The sequence below is a fragment of the Urtica dioica genome, chromosome 8 (genome assembly GCF_054948205.1).
Source record: "Urtica dioica subsp. dioica isolate 48M chromosome 8, U.dioica_male_clone48M_v1_H2, whole genome shotgun sequence".
Lineage (NCBI taxonomy): Eukaryota > Viridiplantae > Streptophyta > Magnoliopsida > Rosales > Urticaceae > Urtica > Urtica dioica.
In genome coordinates this window covers 2,151,688-2,174,918 of record NC_142763.1, presented here as the reverse complement: position 1 = coordinate 2,174,918, position 23,231 = coordinate 2,151,688, and the positions used below count along the sequence as shown (strand labels likewise).

Below are 23,231 nucleotides of genomic sequence, written 5' to 3'. Positions count from 1 at the left end.
AGACAGTCTCATTTATTTACACAATATCAAAATACCAAAATGACATCAACCGTTCCCGCCCATTAACATACTGAAAATAAAAAACATTTAAAACAAAATATCAGATAATAACTACTCGCGGGAATCGGCCATGAACTTGCTTGGTTCGGCCATTGAGTGGCTGGGTCGGCCAATGGCCGAGTGAACATGGTGGTGAGGTTCACTCGGCCATTGGCCGAGTGAAAAGCTTGGGCCGGCTGAGGTTCACTCGGCCATTGGCCGAGTGAACTGCTGGAAGGTTCACTCGGCCAATGGCCGAGTGAACTGCAGGGGCAGCTGGAAGGTTCACTCGGCCATTGGCCGAGTGAACTGCTGGAAGGTTCACTCGGCCAATGGCCGAGTGAACTGCCTTGGCGGCTGGAGGGTTCACTCGGCCATTGGCCGAGTGAACTGCTGGAAGGTTCACTCGGCCAATGGCCGAGTGAACTGCCTTGGTGGCTGGAGGGTTCACTCGGCCATTGGCCGAGTGAACTGCCTTGGTGGCTGGAGGGTTCACTCGGCCAATGGCCGAGTGAGCCATTGACTTGGCCATTGGTTTGGGCCGGCCCCTGGTTGGGTCGGGGTTTCGCCGCCCGAGACCTCGCACCAGCCACGTGGGTTGAAGAGATGCCTTTGTCCTCGTCGGCCCTAGACGGGCCGACAACAACTTCCAAATACATAACAATAAATGGGCTGAGGACTTTCAAAATCTGCTGGAAAATTCAAATTTGAAAACTTCCCTATTCGGTTTCAATATTTAATTCGAAATTAAAAAAAATTGCATAATTAAAATAGCGTAAGGGCAAATATGTAAAACTAATTCAATTAATAAGCTGCCACGTAAGCAATATGACTATTTACTGGAAATTAACGAACGGTTGGCTAAAACCAAATTGCTAGCGTTTAAGATGACTATGCAGCCAATTATTATTATTATTATTATTATTATATATATATATATATATATATATATGAGAAAAATATCTAAAACTTATATATTGTGGTGAGATCGATTCATAATTGTACACTAAACAAATAAATTAGGTAGACAAACTTGCACATGATCTTTATCTAACAAACGTTACAAAACTGAACGTATTTAGTTCAAAAGTTTGTGTGAACATCATGTATTATCATTCATATCCCATGCGCTCTAGTTCCATTGATAGCGTTTGTTTATGACAGTTAAATAATTACTTGTTTATTGAAAATTAACCCTTACGGCCGCTAACTGGTAACTGCCTAGGTGGTACAGGTCTTCCTCTTTGCGTAAAATCTTTGTTCTAAATTTTGCATTACATACTAATTTAGTGTCATCGTTTCATAACAAAAACATAATGAGTATGCTTATATATAATCGAACGACTCAGAACCAACATTCAAATGTGATAATAAGCAAAGCGCGCTTGATAAATAACAGACCACGTACACTGGTCCAAAATACCAAGCACACAACATTTCCCAAATTAAGAGACCACTCTAATCTCATTACTTTCTTTGCCTTCAAACAAATATATAATTAGTACCTAAATCAGTACTCAGAAAAGACTGTCTGAACTATATACATAGAACAGAATGCCAGCGTAATTCTATTCACAAACCTACTTATGACTCTCTACAGTTTTCACTTAAGACGGTCGTTTTCTAAGAACGCGCTTGCTAAAGAGAAAGCATTGAACCTTGCTGCCATCATTATCGCTATCCTCCCCATCAGAGTCTTTCACGACACAATCAGCAAGTTCCTCGTCTAGGTTGCTTATAACACAAGTAACATTATCTTTTTCGAATTGCCTGATCTCTTGTTGCCGTTTCTCATGTTTCCTGATATAGCCCGAGACTTCGTGTTGCTCCGTGCTTTGATCTTCAACAATTAACAGAGAATCAGAAACTTGCCCTTCTGTGCGTAAAGGCGAGTCTAGAAACGAATAGACGTCTAATGATGTCTCGTGCACTCTCTCATCGATGTCTTCAACTTCCTGTTTGCAAGCAAAGATAGTCAATGGAATGTAAATTTTTAATCATTTTCAAAGGCTCAGTGAGTTTTGATTTACTGTGCTCAATGTTGAAGAGCAATGCACGGAGATATAGCTCTTTGTCATGGTAAGTGTGAACAGAATGTTCTGCGTAGATGCTTATAACATAAATGAGGCTCCAGTTCACAGAAAACAATAATTATATTTGAAGATAACCCAGAAAGAAAATAGCATGTTCTTGATTAAAGTCCCTTGATGCAAAAAAAAAAAAAAAAAGTCTTTTGCTGTCAAATATAAATGCAAAAAATTTACCTTGAACTGTAATGTGGCGTGCCCAGGAGCCGGTGATTGCTGGTAATTCGCGCCAGTATATGAGCTCGAAGAAGGTCCTAGTTCAGATAAATTCGATGAAACCAAGCCCGATTTTCCAAAGCACAAATCAGCTCTTGGCTCAGACAACGATTCTCTGACTTCATGACCGCTTATCCGTTCAAGAACTACGACTTCAGTTTCTTGATCACATGTCTCGCTGGGTGCCGTAGAAGGATATCGATCAATGCTATCAGCTTTTGGCATATTTCGAGAGCGATTTTCAAAGATCTTGTATATTAACTTCTTGATTTTTTGTCTTTTGAGAGAAGCCTCCTTAGGCAGGAACCAGTTTCTGCTTAACTGGAAATACGTGAACTGGTAAGTTATTCTACGAATGTCTTTCGCATAGAGAGTATGTTACAATTGAAAAGCAGTAATGTAAAAACCAAAAAAAAAAAATTAAAAAAATTAATATTATTCGGTTATAGTGTGAATGGTAAAAGTTTATAAACAACATTCTACAAAGTATGATTAAAAGAGAAGTACTGCAGGGTACTGATTCCCACTCTTAAAATCCTAACCGGGGAACTACTGAAAAATAAATAAATATATGAAAATGTAAATTGGAATATATGAAAACTTACAAAATTGGATGACTTTGTGACATTGAAGGGGCAGAAGTTAAGAGGGGCTTCTTCCAGAAAGCGCTCCACATAATGGAGCAAGAATACACCACAGTCAAAGAAATTCTCCTGCTGTGGTAACTAATGAAGATGAAAAACAATGAAACTGTAAATAAGAAATGCCTTCTTCATAAACAGTGAGTAATGGCGGTTGGAAAAGATGATAACTTCTAAACACTCCGCTTGGTAATTAGCTAAAAACATTCCGAAAACACTATGAGATGCTTTGAGAATGTCGTAGAATATTAAAAAAGGCAATGACTTGGAAAGTTATTAAACATTATTTTGGTGTGATTAAGCCAATCTCCTTGGTGGTACTTAGAGGTATATATACCTCGAGCGAGATAAATTTCATGAGAAGGAACTTTAATGAAGCATCATTTGCAGCATCATTATGCCTTTCTTTCCATTCTTCACATAGATAACTACATTACAGACACAAAGAGAAAAATTGGTCACAATTAGCATCTAATGCTATAATAACAGCTTCTTACTTGAGAACTAAATAGTTAGTTTAAGCAAAAATATAAAACATAGTATCCTTTAGCTAATTTATCAGGCAAATGTCAAAAGCTACCTCTGGATGAGATTCTTAAGGCCCTTGTGACTTCCTCGGATAGAATCCATGTGCAATATGCACGGTACCTTGGATACACTTTCAGATTCTTCATCTATGATAATGAAACATAAAATGACCGAGAGATAACTATTATTCAAGAAAAAGATAACAGTGTATCAATATTTATTCTTACCTACTGAATTTGGCACTTCACCGGGATGGCAAATGACAAGCAAACTCCAGTGAAAACTGTAACCATGTTGCATCGGTTAGTAAAAAAATTCAGGCAATACAACACTGAAACCAGTCTTACCTGTAATTTACTGGAATGAATATGTAATCCTTTCTGAAAAGGTCTACTTTTCTTGTCCACTTACGAACACGCTGATATGCTTCATTGCCTTCATAAGCTTCAGATCGATCTTTGTCTAAATCCGCAAGCTTCCGAAAGAAAAAACTATTGAAGAAATGAAACTTGTGCTTTTCGTCTGACTCAAAGTTTCTGGCCAAAAATCTACAAGAAGAGCTCGTAATCAGGCTTCCTAGGAAATTTCCCAAAAATTTATAATTTCTTCCAACCATTCCAAATTAGGTATAATTTTATAAATTCAGCTTATTACAGAAATGCCAATAAGTTGATAAATTTTATAAGTATCCATGAGTTCAGCTTCTTTAGTCTATGCCCATAATTTCAAGTCCCACACGTTTATAATATTATTAAAGAAATGCTCTAAGCTACAAAATTAACAACTCTAGTTTCCTTCTGTGATTTAATAACTAGAACTGGATACTTGAAATAACTAAGAGCAGTCATATTATAAACAAATTTAAACTTACTTGATATAAAAATCAATTATGGTATCGTTGATAAATCTTTCAGGTTCCAGAAGTTCCATGTCTTCTTTGTGGATGATAACAGCATCAGGATCTCCTTCTGGATAGATAACGTCTTGAAAGGGCTTATCAGAACTGAAATACACTCTGACAAAGTCAACATAAAAGGAGTGCGCAGTCTCTATATATAAAAAATAAAAATAAAAAAATAAAAAAAAATAAAAAAGACAGGAATATCTATTAAGTACATTATATGATTTGCGAAATAAACTTCAATTATTTGATCCAGTTTCGCAGAGACAACATGCAAGAATAATTTCATATGAGCCCTTATATGCTAAATACAAGCTATGCTGAAGAACTCATATATCTTATGATAAAAGAAATAGAGCTTAAATCAGTATAATAACGGATGTTCGTTATGCAACAACATCAAATTTTGCATATTTTTCTTTGTTACCTAGAAAAGTACTTCCGAGGAGAGCGCGTACTACTCCCACTCCACAATTCTTTTTCAGTGCTCACCATGTCAATCCTGCGAGCAAGAATATTTAGACGACCATACAACGTGCTTAAAACAATAATAATATTGAAAAGCAACAAAAGACAAAGAAAAAAAATGAAAAAAGATAAAGAAATGTCCACCACAAGGCCATTGTGAAAGTCAGGAATTACACCTCCTTTCGACAAGGTAAAAAAGTCAATATGGAGGATACCCTAATCTCAACTAATAAATCTACTTTACAAACAACCATACAGTAGATACAAATAATAAAAGGGTGTCATCGGATAGACTTGACCGATCGAAAACGCACTCAATATTCCACTTATTCTTGTATATCCTATTCAGATTTTTTATTGCATCTTGTACTTTGAACCAATCAGGCTCATAAACTGCAAAAAACAGCTTCTCAACACCTGCATGAGATTGAGAAAGAACTAGAATTAAGAACGCAAAAACGAAAAAGAAAAATATTAAGATAAAGATGTAGTGAAATGGCATCAAAGAAATACTGTTAAAGAATATCAAAGAAGACAATACAACGCAGTTTACTTCTGAATAAAAAATTGGATAACCTGCATTCACGAAAGAACTGGTCTACCACAAAATTCAATTCAGAATAAATAATAAGAACAATGTAAACAATAAGAAATTTAAGCTCTAACTACACAATAGATATATATCAAATACCAAATAGCCATAACAATCGCCAAAGTAAAAATCCTTTAATTTAAGAAAAATGAAGTATAAATCAACTGAGTGGACTCATGCTGAATAATTTGAGATACCATCGCAACTACAGTTTCAGTCTAAATAATTTGAGATCGCATCGCAAATACAGTTTCACGCACCTGAAGATTTATTTGCAGTTCCAGATTCTTTAGATTTCTTTGATCTAAGATCGAGGCAAACCATGGCAGTTTCAACCTACTTTCAGAAAACATTTAGATTGACTAGAATAGAAGTAAAACAAAACCTCACATAACTAACCGATGAATTCCAGTTTGATTCAATCTTCCTAACATCCCTGGTAGTCCATTCAAAGAGTAACTTTGTGCTCGCCTCATTTAAGCTTGGACCTTCTAGTTTGATGCCGTTGCATGAAAAGGTTATGAAAGATTCCCCTAGAGATACGTCTCGATGTACAACAAAACAAGAAAATACTGTGACGGTCATATTTTCGTCGTCCTGTAGGTTATAAAAACAAACAAAATGCCAGTGAAAAGTGACCAAATGAAAAGAAAAAAAAACAGACATGCCTCAGTTCTTAAAAAAATTTATGAAAATATGAGTTGACCTCTTTCTAGTTTCTACACACTTTTAGTAATTGAAACACAAACAAGTGAGGAACACTTACAATTTCACATCCTCCACTATCGGGCTCGTTTAGATGTTTTTCCCGCAACACTGAGATAATGACTTTTATTCCTCATTAGATCAAATTTCTATACCAAAATTTAATTGCTGTGAGAATTGTGTGAGCTTAGAATGTGGAGAATACCTTGATTCTTTGGAGTACAAAGGGTTGAAGTTTCTGAGAAGATTGCTTCTGAATTTCTTATCTCAGGAGATACTTTTTCCATGGGAGGTATCTACAACAATCACAACTTTATTAATTACTACTATCGCGCAGAGAGCGCTGTTTTATTACTTCAGAAGAATGAAGTTCCTCCAAAGTTTTAGGAAATAGTTTTAGCTTACACATGATCATAAATAAAAAGGAAAAGAGCATTTGGAATTTACTTTATGTTTTGACGAAGTCGTAGTGATCTCAACGTCGACTAGCTCATCTTCAAGGTGATCAGAGGTTAGAAACTTCGCAGGAGAATCAGAATGCAAACTTCCATCATCATCAATGTGTAAGATTTCAGTTGAATCCTCATCCCGGGCTTTCTTCGTTTCTTTTATACCTACTAACATCGAAAACATCAGGCGCTTATTTTTTTATACCTAAATTTACGGCAATCAGAAGCTATACCTTTACCATCAACATCAATTGTTCCACCTTTACCCTGTTCCCTAATGTCACTACGATGAGTAACTGCAGAGTAAGTGTAACAGTAGTGAGAAAAGCTAGTAGTTTATAGGAGGAGAAAGCACTATAGACCAATAACTCAAAGAAAATTTAAGCCAAAATATATTCATACGTTTCCCATCAATACAACCACTCAACTAAGGACAACTGTGTGAGTATGTTACAAAAAGGTGACCCGGGATGGTAAATATAAACATAACAGAAGGCAAGTACCAAACAGATCACCCTGACTCGTTGATCAAAACAAATCAGAGAACTAAGTAATCATGCAAGAGGGAAAGAAAGGTGGTATAAGAGATAAGTTATTTAAGACATTTTAAGGCTTCAAATCAAGCTAGGAGTAAACAATCAACAAATGAATTCACTCTCAATAGATTCATCCTATTTTTAACAACTATCAATAGCAAGTACTTCTGTTCAATGACATTTCACCCTTTTTTTTTTCTTTTTCTTTCCAGTAGCTAACTAGTGGTTTCAAAGGTCTTGATACTGTAAGGAAATCTTTGTCCATTTCCTCTGAACAATCTCTTCTATCTACTCTACTCAAACTCTCACCCAAAAACTCTCACAACCTGCCTCAATGTTCAATAACGAAAATTTATGAGATATAATTTCATAGAATATCTTTAAAATCATTCCTAAAGATACAATTTTAGATACATTCGCAGTACCGATGAGCTTTATACTCTCAATCACATAAAAAAATTGGTACTAAAAAATAAAATGAAATTTGCGTAACTTCATAGCTTCTTATTAATCTCCCCCAACACCAAAAAACCTAAATTCATATCTAAATAATAACAATTAGAAAGAAAACAAAAACATTTCTCTCTACCGCTAATTTTCTGAAGAACCAAACAGCCAAAGAAGCATTCGAAACACAACGTGGAAAACGAATAAGACTCACAGCTCTGAAGAAAGTGATATTTGGAAATAGGAGAATCATCGTTGCGCTTCTTCTTCATCCTGCGTCGTCCGAGCTCGTCACGAAACTTGCAGTTGTACCGTTCGACGCCATTGTCGTCGTCGTCGAACTCGAAAACTTGAAATTTTTTGTTCGAAGAGCGATTCATGGCTAGCGGATATACAAACATAAAACTCCAAAGCAAAAAAAAGATTGGTGTTTTAATTTTTCGGAAAAAATATTCAAAAATTTTTGAAGTTGTTTTGTAAAAAATTAAAGAAAGCTGAAAATGTGTTTTTGGAAATTTTTTTCTTCTCTTATCTTCTCCTTCTTCTCATCTTCTCTTTTCATTTTTTTTGAAAACAACTGTAAAATAATTTTTCAGTACAACTACAAAAATTAGAAAATAGAAAACAAAAACTTTTTGAGTTAAAAACTTGTGGGAGGTCACAGAGACGGGAAACGAAGATTGCGAAGGAAGTTTGAAAAGAAAAAAATTAAAGGGACAATCATCGAACCACCCTTGTACATTTTTGTAATAAGGTTATTTAGATATTTTAATATCGCCACTAGTTTATAATATCCTGACAAATATACCATTTCCTCTAAATAAAGCAGAAAACATAATTATTTGTTTGGCTATCTGAATTTATTTATTTTAAAATGTAACTTGTATACTATCCTTAGGATATATTTCAAAAGTTTATTTGAATTGAAATATTTTGAATTTAATTAAAAGTGAAAGTCGTTTGTGTAAATATAAAACAGTGCATTAGTGGCTATAGAATCTATAAATATTATTCCATTTTTACTACCTTCCTCGAAATAAATATGAAGGATTACATACAGTTTTTAGACCTAAAAATAAATATGACCATAATAGCTGTCGCCATTTCAATTTTGCCACGGAAATTAAATTGAAACTTACACTATTTCATAGTCAAAGTGTCAAACTAACTAATATCCCCGTTGATATTATATTCCAAAAAATTAGAGATATAAAAAGGCTAGAACAAATTAGTTATAAATTCCTCATACACGGAACTTATAAATATCCAAGCATGATATATATGATTTGAAATTTTGCTTATTAGTGTTTTGTCGCTTTTGTTTTTTTTTTTTTTTTTTGCATTTGATTTGACACCCTAGTTAACGTGCCAATTTAAAAACAAAAAAAACTTTAGCACGTGCACAAAAAAAAAAAAAAAAAAACTTCAACCATTTTAGCGTTGCATCACTAGTAACAATACATAATGTGTTTTGGTCGGAATCTTACTCCTCAAAATAATTATTTTTATATTCTTTGGATTATTTCTATATTTTCTCTCGCACGCATATTCTTAATATGGTGAGGAAAATCGTATCAAACATGTGGGTAGGAAAAAGTAGCGAGAAAAGGAAGAGAATAAAAAACTTAAAAGTAATCCCGAGCAGAATAATCTATGCATGGGAAACACAATACATTATTTCGGCTTTTGGCTTCGTGAGACAATACATGTCATCATAATAAGGTTATGATCCTGTATATTCAGATATTTTAATATCGTCACTAGTTTATATATATGACTTACCATCTATATTTATATTATGCTAGCTCTTATATACATACACCGATACACACGTCTTAAATATATAATGCTTGCTTGGCCGTACGTAGCGGTTTAATAATCATCATACCTATATATACATGAACGCTTACTCTATAAGTCTCATTTCAACTCTGCAAAAGCATCGCAAGCTAGTTTCTTTAACCGTTTTCCTACTACAATACATGCATTACATATATATACGTCATTTCTCTCTCACGGTAACCTGAGAAAATTAGAAAGCAGATAATAATTAATGCAAACCGAATATTAGGAGGTAATATTATAACAATGTTGTTCACACACACACACACATATATATATATATATATATATATATACGTACAATATAATAACTCTGAGCATAGACCGATAAAAATGTTTTGATCTGTTAGGAATTCCACATAAAAAAGAAAAAGAGAACTAACAAGATTGATAAAGATCATGGGTGACTCTTCTCATTACCTATTGATTTTGAGATAAAATCCCATATAATACTTTCGCATGATTATTTAGAAATCTCTTGAGTGTATCCCATACAGTAATTTGTATATGATGTGGATTTTTATGTTTAAGTTTACGTACCCTAGTTTCAGAGTTGTGTCTGAGATATAACGATCATCAATATCATGATGAGAATTTTCCAGGTTGGTAGTATCATCGGTTATTGACTCCACCGTTGACATGCCTTCATGTTTCTGTGCTTGCTTCAATTTCGTTAGTCAACTTCATTCATATATATACATTATATACATATATCTATGTATATTATGTATGGAATAAAAAAAAAGTACCTGTTGCAAACGGTTGTTATCCTCAGCTAATTCGACTCCCTTCACATCACACAAGAATAATAAGAATTAAGAAATCTCTAAACAGTCATTTATTTTGGTCAATTAAGATGACAGATCACAAATAATCTAAAGGTACCAAGCAATGATTTAGATTGGTTTATATATTCAGAAGCCACTAATTAATCTTTATCATTATCGTACTTCCCTTGGAGATGAAAATTAAATTAGCTGATATATGTAGTTTATATATATGGTATTAAATAAAAGGATTGACATACTTCCTTCCAATTAAAAAATTCCAATTGACCAAACACTTAACTCTATTAATTTTCTAATGCAAAATAACGGCATTTTACACCATAACGAGTCCTTCACTAATATATCATCCAGGTACTCCAAATGTCGATGGAAATTTTGGTCCTATTTTTATACATAACGCTTTGGAATGATCAAATAATTTGGATCCCTGACTGACATATCTAGTTCTAACTAATGCATAAATTCCCAAGTCGTAGAGCAAGTACTATACCTAGATACCTAGATAGACCAATTACGTAGAAGATATCAAAAGAAAGAAACACAATATGCTGTTCGTGATCAGCAAGTGACCTTCTAAAACCTGTTGAATCTCATAATTATCGAAGATTAGACATGGAGAGTCACAAAAAACGAACATCAATGTTTAGAATTTCCACATCTGACGGAAGAACTCACTTTTAACTAAAAAAATTTCGTAGATTTTAGGTCAATAGTCATGAAGATGACGTGAACTAATAAATGGAAGAGACTATTTACCTAAAATTTACATCTGTAAATATATGAAAGTGGTTATTTACCTAAGATTTACAAAACGTTAACTATTTAACAATGATAAAATGTAAATATTATTATTTATTTAATGGACCAAAAAAAAAAACTAAAGCAGATGAGAGAATCTTATTAAAGTGTACAATATTACCAAGGAAAAACTCTAGACCAAATTTCAGCAATCCTATCGGTTTAATTCTTCAACAACAAAGCACATTTGGAATGAACGGATGAAAATCCATCCGTCCATTTAGCCAAAAACTGAAACAAATGAAATCCATTGGGAAGAAATTCATATGTTTCATTAGATTTTTGGTTTGTTTTTAATCTTGCCAATTGAATCATCTGATTTTTGAGATCCAATAGCTTATAAAACTAACTACATGGCCGTTTTTAAAATTTAAATATATATCTTTCTAACAAAATTTGGACGGAATGGATTCAGCCATTCCGAGATGGATTCCGCTCAAATTCAATCATAAATGTCCATTCCGTCCAAATGGTTAGTGTAACTTCTCGCCGCTAAATAATATACAACCCAATATCATATTAGTTTCTCGGTAAAAGTGATTCAGCGACAGTTGACTCCCGCTAAATCACATTAATAATCGATTCTTGTTAATTGTCTATTTTGTTGTGGTGTTTGTACATATATAAATTTCTTCATATTGTGTTTCGAAGTTAAAGAAATTTGGAGGAAAAGAAACTTTCACGTGTGGTACACGTGAAAAATGCGAATTTGTAGAATTTTATTTTGCAGTTTATTTTAGTTACACAATTAATTTCTTTAACCCTAATCAGCCTCTTAGGTTCCAAACATAGCCTAATTAGAAAGTTAAAATCTTTAGTTTCTTGACAAAATTTTCCTTTTGTTTCTGAACATAAAATTCCACAACTACGTTTCAAATGCTAGAAACTCATATCTTCAAACGCTATTAATTACTACATGGTTTTGTTAGTGATACTTTGAGTGGCGATATGCATGCTTAAAGCAGCATTGTATGGCCTGAAACACTGAACACTTTGAGCCTTTGACACACACTGTTTTCTGTACTCACGGATCAATTGACGAGTTGACTTTCTCGACATTCGTGCGGATAATATATGCTGACAAGGACACTTAGTTGAGTCGGTGAAACAAGAAGAGGTTTTTTTGGCTGGCATTGAATTTAATATATTCAATATCTCATGCAAGTTTACAAAATACTGTTAGGAAGGACGTTACTCGGTGGTCCCAGAGGAATATAAACTTCTAAAACAAAACTAGACTTTACTCAATTATGTAGGTGAAAAATCAATTTCACATTGTTCAAAGAACATTTTTTTTTATCGAAAAGAACAAGTTGTTTAAATATCTTTAGAAATGGTTGGATGAATCTGCATTTCATACTTTAATATTATTCAGGAGATTGCCTAGTTTAATAACTTCCTTTGTTATATTGATCTTTCAGGGTCTCAAATAGCTGTTAATTATTATGTTTCATAAATCAATAGAGAATTAGAAACCCTTCTCTTCCACTAACCTTCTTTTTAAGAACACTAATCTCATTTAAAGCTTTTTGATCCTGAAACGAGTGAAATAAACAGACATAGTCCTCAGGATTAGCCTCTTAATTATAGAAATTTATAGCATAATGCAAACAAAATAACATAAAGTGGAAAGAAAAATAATAAAAAAAACCTTTAATTCTGAAACGCATCTTAGACCTTTCTCGATCGTTGCCTCTAGCTGCTTTATATCTTCAAGGTCAAGACATTCGAGATCATCTCCCTTTATATTCCTAACAATTAATTATTCGTGATTTTTCGTTAATTGACAATTTGGAAGCCATTAATTAAAATCAACACCATTTATGCAAAAATTATGATACGTACTTTAGCTCCATGGTTTTCGCCTCAAGTTCGCTCTTCAACCTGTCAAGTTTCTTTCTTGCGCACTAAGCCACAAAGCAAAAGAGGGAAAATAAAAACTACATCAGGGGACCTTTTAGCACGATTACTTGAGTTTGATATTTTGTAGATTTTGTTGACTTTTCACGCTACAATATCTCTGCGTTGCGCACGTACATATATTCACGTATTTTTTTTTTACCGCATGTAAAAAGGATACTTTGACATTCAACTATACCAATAAAAATAACAAAAAATGAAAAAAATAGCTAATTTAAATGTTTGATATTGCTAAATAACCAAGTTTTGGTAAATATTAGCTAAATAGCCATAAATGATGACGTGGCTTAATATGACAGTGGTTATTTACTTAATATTTACGTTTGTAAATATATAAAATTAGTTATTTACTTGATATTTATCAAACCTTGACTATTTAGCAATATCAAGTTGACTATTTTACTAAATTACCCTAAAAATAAAAACGATTACGTGAAGAAGTATCTCTCTCTCTCTCTCTCTCTCTCTCTCTCTCTCTCTCTCTCTCTCTCTCTCTCTCTCTCTCTCTCTCTCTCCTCTATGTTTTTCTTTTGTTTTAAGCGGTGTTGAAATGAATGATGAGGATATAAAATTTTGTTATTCAAAATTTTAAATGCTTCTACCGCCCAAATGAAGGAAGAGGTAAATTTCCCTCTTTATTTTATATACTTGATTAAAGTTTTACGCCCGAATGAAAGAGGTAACTTTCCCTCTTTTTATATACTTGATGAAATCTTTAGTGACTTTTTATTAGGTTTACACTATTTTTTATATTGATTGTAGTGGATATAAAACTAATCACTACAATTTTAAATTTAAACGGAGTCTAATAAAACCTATAAATTTGATGACCGTAGTCTACTTTAACCGACTACATTTTTTGATAAAAAATATAGTCGTTTTAATAATAAAATTGTAGTTGATAAACAGTTTTGCGTCAGTGTATTAAGAAAATTAAAATTTTATATTTGATATAGGTAAAAAAAATTAATGTTAAAAGTCATTGACAATCTTGCTAAATATCTCCGATATCAAAACTAGTCGACATTAACAAAACAACTATATGATTCAAAAGTTATTCCTCATGAATTGTGATTGTTTTTAATTGTTATATAAATCTTATTATTTGAAAAACTATTTGTTCTTTTACATGAATATAAATTATAACTAATTGAAGAATGATAGAATATGATTCAAAGGTTGCTATTTTTGAATTGTGATCGTTTTATATAACATAATGACAATATTATTATGAAAAATACTAGAAATCAGTATGGCACTATTACCATGACAACTCTTATCCTTAATTTAATTACTCCAACATAACTTCATATATTTTTCTTTTATAGTTTAGAATTGATATCACTTTACGTATGGCGATAATTTTACATATATAATAATAATTGTGTTTAATTGGGTTGTAATCGTGCTACTACTCGTAATCGTTTTAGTTGAGTTATATTCGTGCGGGTCGTAATTTTTTTTTTTCGTGTCGATCATTTATTAATCGTGTTAATTTTATTTTAATCGTGTTATCGTTGTCATGTCGTTTTGACTCATTATTTAATCGTTTTACCATTTTCGATTCAATTAAGAATCGATTCATTTATTGATATTCAAATCCGCATTAAATTGTGTCGTAAAAGTTTCTTGTTTCGTGTCGGGATCAAATTGCCATAAAGTACAATTTATGTGAAATGTTGTTTGTGATTGAATATATGTCATGCATGATTTGTGATTAATATGTGCCACGTAATGTTGAGGTTATATATGAGTTATGTTGATTATTGTATAACATGTTCTATTTTTCTTAACTATGTTATCATGTTCAGTTATGTCATATATGTCATCTTTGTAACACAATTAATCAAGTGATAAGATAAGTAATGAGAGTCCTCATTAGTGGAAATATTGGAAAAAACGACGGTTATTAACCGTCGTTTAAAGCTTTCACGTCGATTGGTTTCCATCGTTGATTCCAAGGTCATGGTAACTTACTACAATGGAATAATAGTTGTCGTTTAATGTTCTTTAAACGAAGGTTTTGTCCGTCGTTTGAGGCTAAAATTGGGAAGCTATAATCAACTTAATAATTTTTACTTTTCAACTTCCACGGCGGTCTTTTTCCGCCGTTGAAAGTGCTCAAAAATGAATTGTGGTTGTGACATGATCTAATTCTGCCATGATCAAGACCTATTATGTCGTGACAAAACCAATATAATGTCGTGACGAAATGTATATACGACTGTTAATGACCGTCGTTGAATCGTCTTGTCGCGATGAATATTTTTGCGTCGTGTTAGGATTTAGTATAATATAAAGAATAATCGTGGTTGAAGATTCTTATATCTTAGTGACGCAATTTTTTTTCGATCGAGACGTTTTCGAGGAAAATGTCATGGAGATTCTGCGACGGAACAATAACTGTCGTTGAATTTTCAACCTTCGCCATGATGTGATTTTTGTTTGTCGTGACGACCTGGTGTGAAAATTCATGGAGGTCTTAAAGAGATATTTCTTGAGCCGACCAATTAGAAGATTTCTTATATGATATGTTTATAAGATGATGCGTATTGTGGGAGGTCGCAACCACATAGTTTGTTTATAAAGTGTACATTGAAATTGGTATGACTACTCTATGAGTACCTCGATCTAAAATATGATAGAAATAAATTAGGAAAATCTGTCACCGTTTAGTTCTAAAGTACTAATAACCGGTTCATGCATTGCATTACTCATCTTTTTGTGAGCTTTATATTATTCTTTCTTAGCGTTAACTCACTTCTATGAAATATCCGTCTGTGTTGTAGGTAAACAGCCTATAACGAAATGATAAACCAGCGGCGTTGATAGCTAAAAGTTTGGATTATGGTCTCTGCTCGTTTGTTTGAAAGATTTCCGCTACGCATTATACTCAGTTTGAGATTTTCATGTTAAGACATCTTTAAGCTTAAATGGATTTGCCTAACTAAAGTTGAATTTCAAGCTTTAATTTGCGTTAATTATTTCTAATTATTATGTTTTGGTTTTAAACTCATATTTAAGTATTTTTCATGTTCCAGTAATATACTTTTATAAATTTTTAACTCTGTGCTATATTTTAAAGTCTAGTTTATATTGGAAAGTTATTTTATTTTTAAATTTAACTGTCCGAAATATGGGGTTGTAACAATTATCAATTATCTTAAGAAGTCAGGCGTAAAAAATGCATATCTCATAGAGCATCTAACTCGATGTGTTGGGTAGTGCGTAGATCCTGCTTTATAGTATTCTAACTTGAAATTTCGAAATTGCACTAGAAAATTGCACATTTCTGCATATTTCTGCTGACCAGTAGGTATGTCATGATAAAGTATCTATGTAAAATATCTTAGTTATGGGTAAAATATCTAATGTCTTTTGCTTTAATTAGCAGACAGGAGGAGGGCCATAGGAGATATTGCCAAAGGTCCTCTTCCAAGAAGGTTCTATCTCTAGACACACACACACACACACACATATATATATATATATATATATATATATGTATGTATATGCATGTATATATATGTATGTATATGCATGTGTATATATATATATGTATGTATATGCATGTATATAGATGTATATATATGTATGTATATGCATGTGTATAGATGTATATATATGTATGTGTATATGTATATATATGTATGTGTATATGTATGTATTAAGTACGTATGTATTAAATTAAATATAAGTAAAATATATTATATTTTTTATCATTTACCTTTAGTTATGATTATAAGCATATACATAAGTTATTAAAAAAAAAAAAAAAAAACATAGACTACTCCATAATTTTAAGTGTCACTCAATTAGTTATGTATATTATTTTTGCGATCGCTGTGTGAAATATTCAAACAGAAAGGACATAAACAATAATCGAATCTGAACTAGGTAGATTTAATTTAAAAAAAAAAAAAAAAAAAAAAAAAAAAAAAAAACTGAATTTAAATTTTTGGGTTCTCAATTGAAGTGTTTTGGTTCGATAGATTCTTTTTGTTTTGGATGACACGGATGTACATACGTAGCACATGGTGTGTTAAGTCTTGAAAAGTTATATTGTGTTAGCTTATAAGAACTCTACAATTGTACTCGGGTATGTAATGATGACGTACAAATATAACAATTTAGTTTCATGACTTATATGTGTGTTTTATATGTATGTTTTCACATGCCTCTCTATACTTCAATACTTTACTACACTGTAAGCATGATAACAAATGTACACGCACAATGTAGGCTTTGTACGTACGTGTATGAGATACTCTCTTTTTTTTTTTTTTTAAATACCAAATTTGCATGGCCTGCAATTAACATTCTCTCTTCTATAGAAAGACTGATATATATATATATATATATATATATATATATATATATATATATGTATATATATATATATGTATATATTGTGTCGTGTGCACAATACCCAACCATGTGTAATAAGTACCCATACATAGTGACTAGGGCTCTCAAGATTTAATGAGTTGGCTGCTAAAGCTTTCATCTTTAACTCACCCAAATATCTTATAAGTGAAGTTTACATGGTGCATCATGTTAGAATGTATTATTTAAGCATCCATGACATAATTGGCATTGCTTTTACTGTTGTAGAAGTATAGTGTGGGTTAAATCATGTTAAGAATCCTACAACAACCAAAAGATGGTGGGACTTAACAAGGTTCATACAGTTATATGTTACACCTCTCACCTCTCACGACTAATTGCTTGTGAGATTTAACCCTCTGATATTTCACATGGTATCAACGTCCAAAAAGAGACAAATGGGTATCAAGTTTAGACGTTGGGATTCTAAAATGAGTGAACGCTAATCCCTCTGAATTTTATTTTTCCACCGGATCCACTTCACCGACTTTGTACTCCAAAAAATATGATTTTGTAAGACTCAAGGTTTTTTTTTCAAGTACAAAGCATCTCGTCATCGACTACCACTTTAATCGCAATCACTATAACAAAAACTGGCAACAGCCGCGACAAAAGTCGTGGCTGTTGCTATGAAAATCGTGGCTGTTAATACTACAGCCGCGACAACAGCCACGACAAAAGTCGTGGCTGTTGCCCCGTTGCCCCGTGGCTAGCTCAAATTACGTTGGAACTCTATGTTATTCACGTTTCAGCTAAACGAACAACTCTGACTTTGACCGAACCATTATATCAACCTTAGTTTATAAGATTTTGTAAGATTGTTGCTCGTAGTCGTAGCCAACCATCTTTAAGGGGTATGTAAAAGCTGCTTTTTATTTTCCTATTCTATTCTTGTTACATATTCTATGAGTTTGATTCCACTTTTATTATCCCTACTATGAATATACATACAATACAATCTAACTTTTCTTTTTTCTTAATTTAAAACTTAACTTATTTATTACAAAAGTGATGCGGCGCTTATCGGACTTTCCTTCATGGAGACGTGTGACTGCAAAGGCGGGAAATAGCCCGGAGATCGCGCACGCCAATCTAAAAAATTCTTGAAGACTTTTGGCGCATATGTTCTTTAATGAGCATTAGTTGTCGTTTTATTTTCATTAATTCTATTTCCGTGTTTATAATTATTTGTTGCACTTAATTCCGGCTTTCATTTTGCGTTTATTTCCTTTTTCCAAGACTACAAGGTTTATTCTCCATTGATGTAATCTTCCTTATTGAATTATTAAGAAAATCGCTTTCAAGACTCATGAAGGGGAATATACGAGTGGCTTGCCATGCCTTTTGGACACTCCAACGCGCCGAGCACATTCACGAGCATGATGGACCAAGCATTGTGCCCATTTATCGGTAAATTTGTTGTCGTTTATTTCGATGATATTTTAATCTATAGCTAACGGCGAGATCCACTTGCACTATCTTCGCAAAGTTCTTAACATTTTTCGCACCTACTCTTTTCACGCCACCGTTGGGAAGTGCCTCATTCTTACCGACTGCATCACATTCTTGGGCTATGTCATATCCGCCGAAGTGTCGACGAATCTAAAGTCCAAGCCATGGCTTCTTGGCCACAACCAACGACTGTCACCGAAGTCCGTAGCTTCCACGGCCTTGCGTCCTTCTATCGCTATTTTATTCCACATTTCAGTTCCGTCATGGCTTTCATCACCGAATGCATCAAATCGGGTCATGTTCATTGGTCACCATAAGCGACGGAATCGTTTGAGCGAATTAAGGCCATGCTCACGAGCCCCCCGATCCTCGTGCTTCTCGACTTTGCACAGTCGTTTCTCCTCCACTGTGATGTGTCGAAGGTTGGTATCAGCGCCATGCTTAGCCAAGACAACCGTCCAATCACTTACTTTAGCAAAAAGCTCACTGGCCCAAAGTCACGCTACAACACATACGACGTCGAGTTCTATGCGATCGTACGAGTCATTCATCATTGGTGCTACTACCTCTTTCGAAAGGAGTTCGTCCTCTAGACCGATCACGACACGTTAAAGCATCTCAGCACACAAGACAAGGTCTTTTTGCGACAAGCATCATGGATCGCCTTTCTCCAATAATTCACGTTCTCGATCAAGCACAAGACAGGTACTTTGAAACGTATAGACGAAGCACTCAGCCGCCATCTTGCCTGCTCATTGAGATGCGCGTCGAAGTTCCCGATTTTGATACGATGATCGAACTACGATGTGGACCCGTTCTTTTCAAACATACCCAACACCTTCATGCGGGCGAACACACAGAATTCTCGTGGTCGGATGGCTTCCTCTTCCACAACACGCGCTTATGCATTCTCGAGAGTAGTTTTCTGCCCAAGATTATCCGTGACTTGCATAACGAAGTTCACACTGGGCAGGATCGCACTTATCAACTCGTCGCAACAGCGTATTTTTTGCCATCTTTGCGTAAAGACGCCGCGTGCTTTGTCGATCGTTGATGCACATGTCACCTCACCGAGGACAAGACAACGAACGCGGGACTCTGCATGCCTCTCCCGATACCGACACAACTGTGGGTTGGCATTAGCATGGACTTTGTGGTTAGCCTCCCTCACACTCAACGAGGTCACGATTCCATCTTTTTTGTCGTCGACCATTTCTAAAAAATGGCCCACTTCATTCCTTGCCGGAAAACGACGGACGCGGTCAACGTCGCAACTCTTTTTTTTCGCAACGTCTATCGTCTCCACGGCCTCCCATCTTTGATCGTCTAGGATTGTGACATCGATTTTTGAGCCACTTTTGGCGTTCTCTATGGCGTCTAGTGGATACTCGCCTTGACTTTAGAAGCGCGTCCCACCCTCAAACCGAGGTCGTGAACCATTCGCTCGGCAATCTCCTATGTTGCCTTGTTGGTAAAGTAATAAAAAGCTAGGACTTGAAGCTCAATCAAGCCGAGTTTGCGCACAACCACGCCAAAAATCGCAGCACCGGTTTTAGGCTATTCCAAGTGGTCTACGGCGTGGTTCCCCGTTGCCCACTTAACCTCGCGCCGCTTCCCTATCAGACCCGACTTCACGGCGACGTTGCGGCTTTTGTCAACCAGCTTCTAGAGACTCACCGCGCCACGATTGCCCACCTCAAAGAAGCTACAGCTCGGTACAAGAACGCGGCGGACAAGAATCATCGCACGGTCAACTTCGACGTTGGCGATTGTGTATGGGCCGTTCTCACTTAAGAACGCATTCCGGCTCACGACTACAACAAACTTAAGGCGAAGACGATTGTTCCCGTTGAGATCATCGAGAAGATTAATTTCAATGCATACAGCATCAAGCTTCCATCCCACATTTGTACTGCCGACGTTTTCAACGTCAAGCATCTCATTCCATATATGAGCGATAACTCCGACGATGACACGGCTCAAAATTCGGGGACGAATTTTCTCAACCCGGGGGAGAATGATGTGGCACTTATCGAACTTTTCTTTATGGAGACGTGAGACCGCAAAAGTGGGAAATAGCTCGGAGATCGCGCACACCAATCTTGGAGATTGCGCACGCCAATCTCGGAGATTCTCGAAGACTTTTGGCGCATGTTTGCTTTATTGAGCATTAGTTGTTTTATTTTCGTTAGTTCTATTTCCATGTTTAGATTTATTTGTTGCACTTAATTCTGGTTTATTTCCTTTTGCGTTTATTTCCCTTTTCCAAGACTAAAAGGTTAATTCTCCATTGATGTGATCTTCAATATTGAATTATTAGGAAAATTCGAGCTTTGCTTGAACACTCCGTAACATATCTAACACCATACCTCAAGTGGGTCGACGGAGGGTTGACTGGTTTGCTTGTCAGGTTTTTCTGTATGAGCACAACGTCTTTCAATCACTTGCTGCATACTTTATCCCACACAAAAATATCAATCAATACGACAAAGAAAAATTCTGATCATCAAAGGAAAGATATTAATCTAGGATATGTGAGATGACTGTGTAAGTAGCTTGCCACTTTGCTTTCAGTTTCTTTCTTCGTAAATATCTAACACTTGGAATATATATGTATATAAATATACAAGTGTTAGATATTTATGAAAAGTCAAGCACTAGATATTTATGGAAAGACTCCCTTTTTTCAGTCCCAGACTGGTATAAATGGAAAAAGCTAATTTGATCACTAGGAAGTATTATTCTGTTAAAAACCCTACGTCAAGTTACTTGACATGATCAAACCGTCAAATAAACATCTATACATGCAGTGCAGCGAAAAAGCTAGAGATTCATTTTACACATTATCATAGTTACATTCTCCACGCACACAAAAAAAAAAAAAAAAAAAAAACAACAACAACAACAACACCACCACCACCCACCCACACACACACAACACAAAATTTGATTATGAAATAAGTTGAACTACTTTGATCAACAATAAGTCACTTAATAAAATTATATCCTCTATACTTGCTCACACTACATGTTCATCGCTGAAGGTTTACTGTGTTTCTGCTTGCCACAAAACAGCCATTTACTTGCACATATCAATGGATTTATACACGTTTTCATTTACATTTTCATAACCTATAGCAAAAGCCTCGGTTAATCTTATCCGATTGAGGCAAAAATATATATATATATAACAGCTGGTCAAAAGCTATTGGTAACATTCTGTTAACAAGTGTGCCTACTTATTGCATGCAAGTGTTGGCTTTTAACTAGTTTGAAACTAACACTCCACAGAAAAACACATAATATATATATATACATATATATATATATATATACATATATATATATATATTATAAGCACTCACTTTGGATAAGAGGGAAAATTAAAAATTTGAAGCGAAATTAAAGCAAAAAAAAAAAAAAAAAAATTAACAAGCAGATAAGGACAGCAGAAACGCACTTAACTTCTGACTTCTGAGATACATGCGATTATAAGTATTCCATTACACAGGTTGAGAACTCAATTGCAAAATCACTGGATATCAACTGGAACGCAATTTAATTTAATCAGAATGCACAAATAGTATCTAATCTCAAAAAACTTAGTTTAGTGATTGATTTGATCATTACTTAAACTTATGCTGAGATATACCGGATATCAATTGGAACGCAATTTAATTTAATTAGAATGCACAAATAGTATCTAACCTCAAAAAACTTAGATTAGTGTTGATTTGATCATTACTTAAACTTATGCTGAGAGATACATAAATCTATGAAATTATATTAATTTGAATAGATGATGGAATTAATTAATGAAATATGACAGTCTATCTCTCTTTAGTCGGAAAGACCACCGGAGATCATACCAATATCACAAATAAATTATTTAAAACCCAATTTTTCTAATTCTTCTTGCTAAAGAGCCAGATGACTTAGTGTAAAGCCGATCCGTGAAAAAAACGAAAGAAAGGGAGAGATTTCTCAGAGAGATCTTAATAAGGAAATAAAAAACACAGAATGAGTGTAAAGAGAAACCTTGAGCTGGCGAAATCGTAAAGCTTCCCGGTGGAAGAGAAGACGATGAGAGCGATCTCGGCATCGCAAAGGGTCGAAAGTTCGAGAGCCTTCTTGAAAAGCCCTCTTCTTCTCTTTGAAAACGTCACTTGTCGTGTTGTAATGTTTTCGATCTTCTTTATCTCTATTTTCTGTCTCGTCATTTTATGATGTGATCGATGTGATGATATTTATGGGTTAATGAGAACAATTCCTGCCGAGAAATATTAAGTGCGTCTCAGTTCAGATCAAAATCGTATACATACATATAAAAAAATAATAAAAAAATTAATACCCTAAAAGGCATAACATCAAAAGGGTATTCTAGGGTTTTTTTTTCTAGAATTGATAAACAAAGAACAAGAGGATATGGTGGAATA

At 34.3% G+C, this 23,231-nt stretch overlaps 2 protein-coding genes across 3 annotated transcripts; both read right to left on the bottom strand.

The window, feature by feature from the left end:
• Positions 1–1,337: 1,337 nt before the first annotated feature.
• On the bottom strand, positions 1,338–8,024 carry LOC149387151 (Cysteine proteinases superfamily protein). Of its 2 annotated transcripts, none has more exons than XM_089624344.1 (17): positions 7,824–8,024; positions 6,860–6,922; positions 6,625–6,791; positions 6,383–6,473; positions 6,239–6,300; positions 5,872–6,069; positions 5,733–5,808; positions 5,195–5,297; positions 4,840–4,914; positions 4,383–4,514; positions 3,859–4,059; positions 3,739–3,794; positions 3,564–3,657; positions 3,321–3,411; positions 2,948–3,067; positions 2,304–2,663; positions 1,338–1,994 (listed from the first exon to the last, which is right to left on the bottom strand). In XM_089624344.1, exons 1-17 carry the CDS (start codon positions 8,008–8,010, stop codon positions 1,647–1,649), a joined length of 2,424 nt encoding a protein of 807 aa, XP_089480470.1. In that variant the 5' UTR covers positions 8,011–8,024; the 3' UTR covers positions 1,338–1,646. The 2 variants fall into 2 exon arrangements, with proteins under 2 accessions (XP_089480470.1, XP_089480471.1); XM_089624345.1 differs by having other exon boundaries at positions 6,239–6,288.
• A 1,843-nt stretch (positions 8,025–9,867) lies between these two features.
• Positions 9,868–23,015, bottom strand: LOC149387150 (MADS-box protein AGL24-like). The gene is made up of 8 exons (XM_089621661.1): positions 22,834–23,015; positions 21,165–21,249; positions 12,883–12,944; positions 12,689–12,788; positions 12,531–12,572; positions 10,201–10,239; positions 9,992–10,113; positions 9,868–9,871 (listed from the first exon to the last, which is right to left on the bottom strand). Exons 1-8 carry the CDS (start codon positions 23,013–23,015, stop codon positions 9,868–9,870), a joined length of 636 nt encoding a protein of 211 aa, XP_089477787.1.
• Positions 23,016–23,231: the final 216 nt, after the last annotated feature.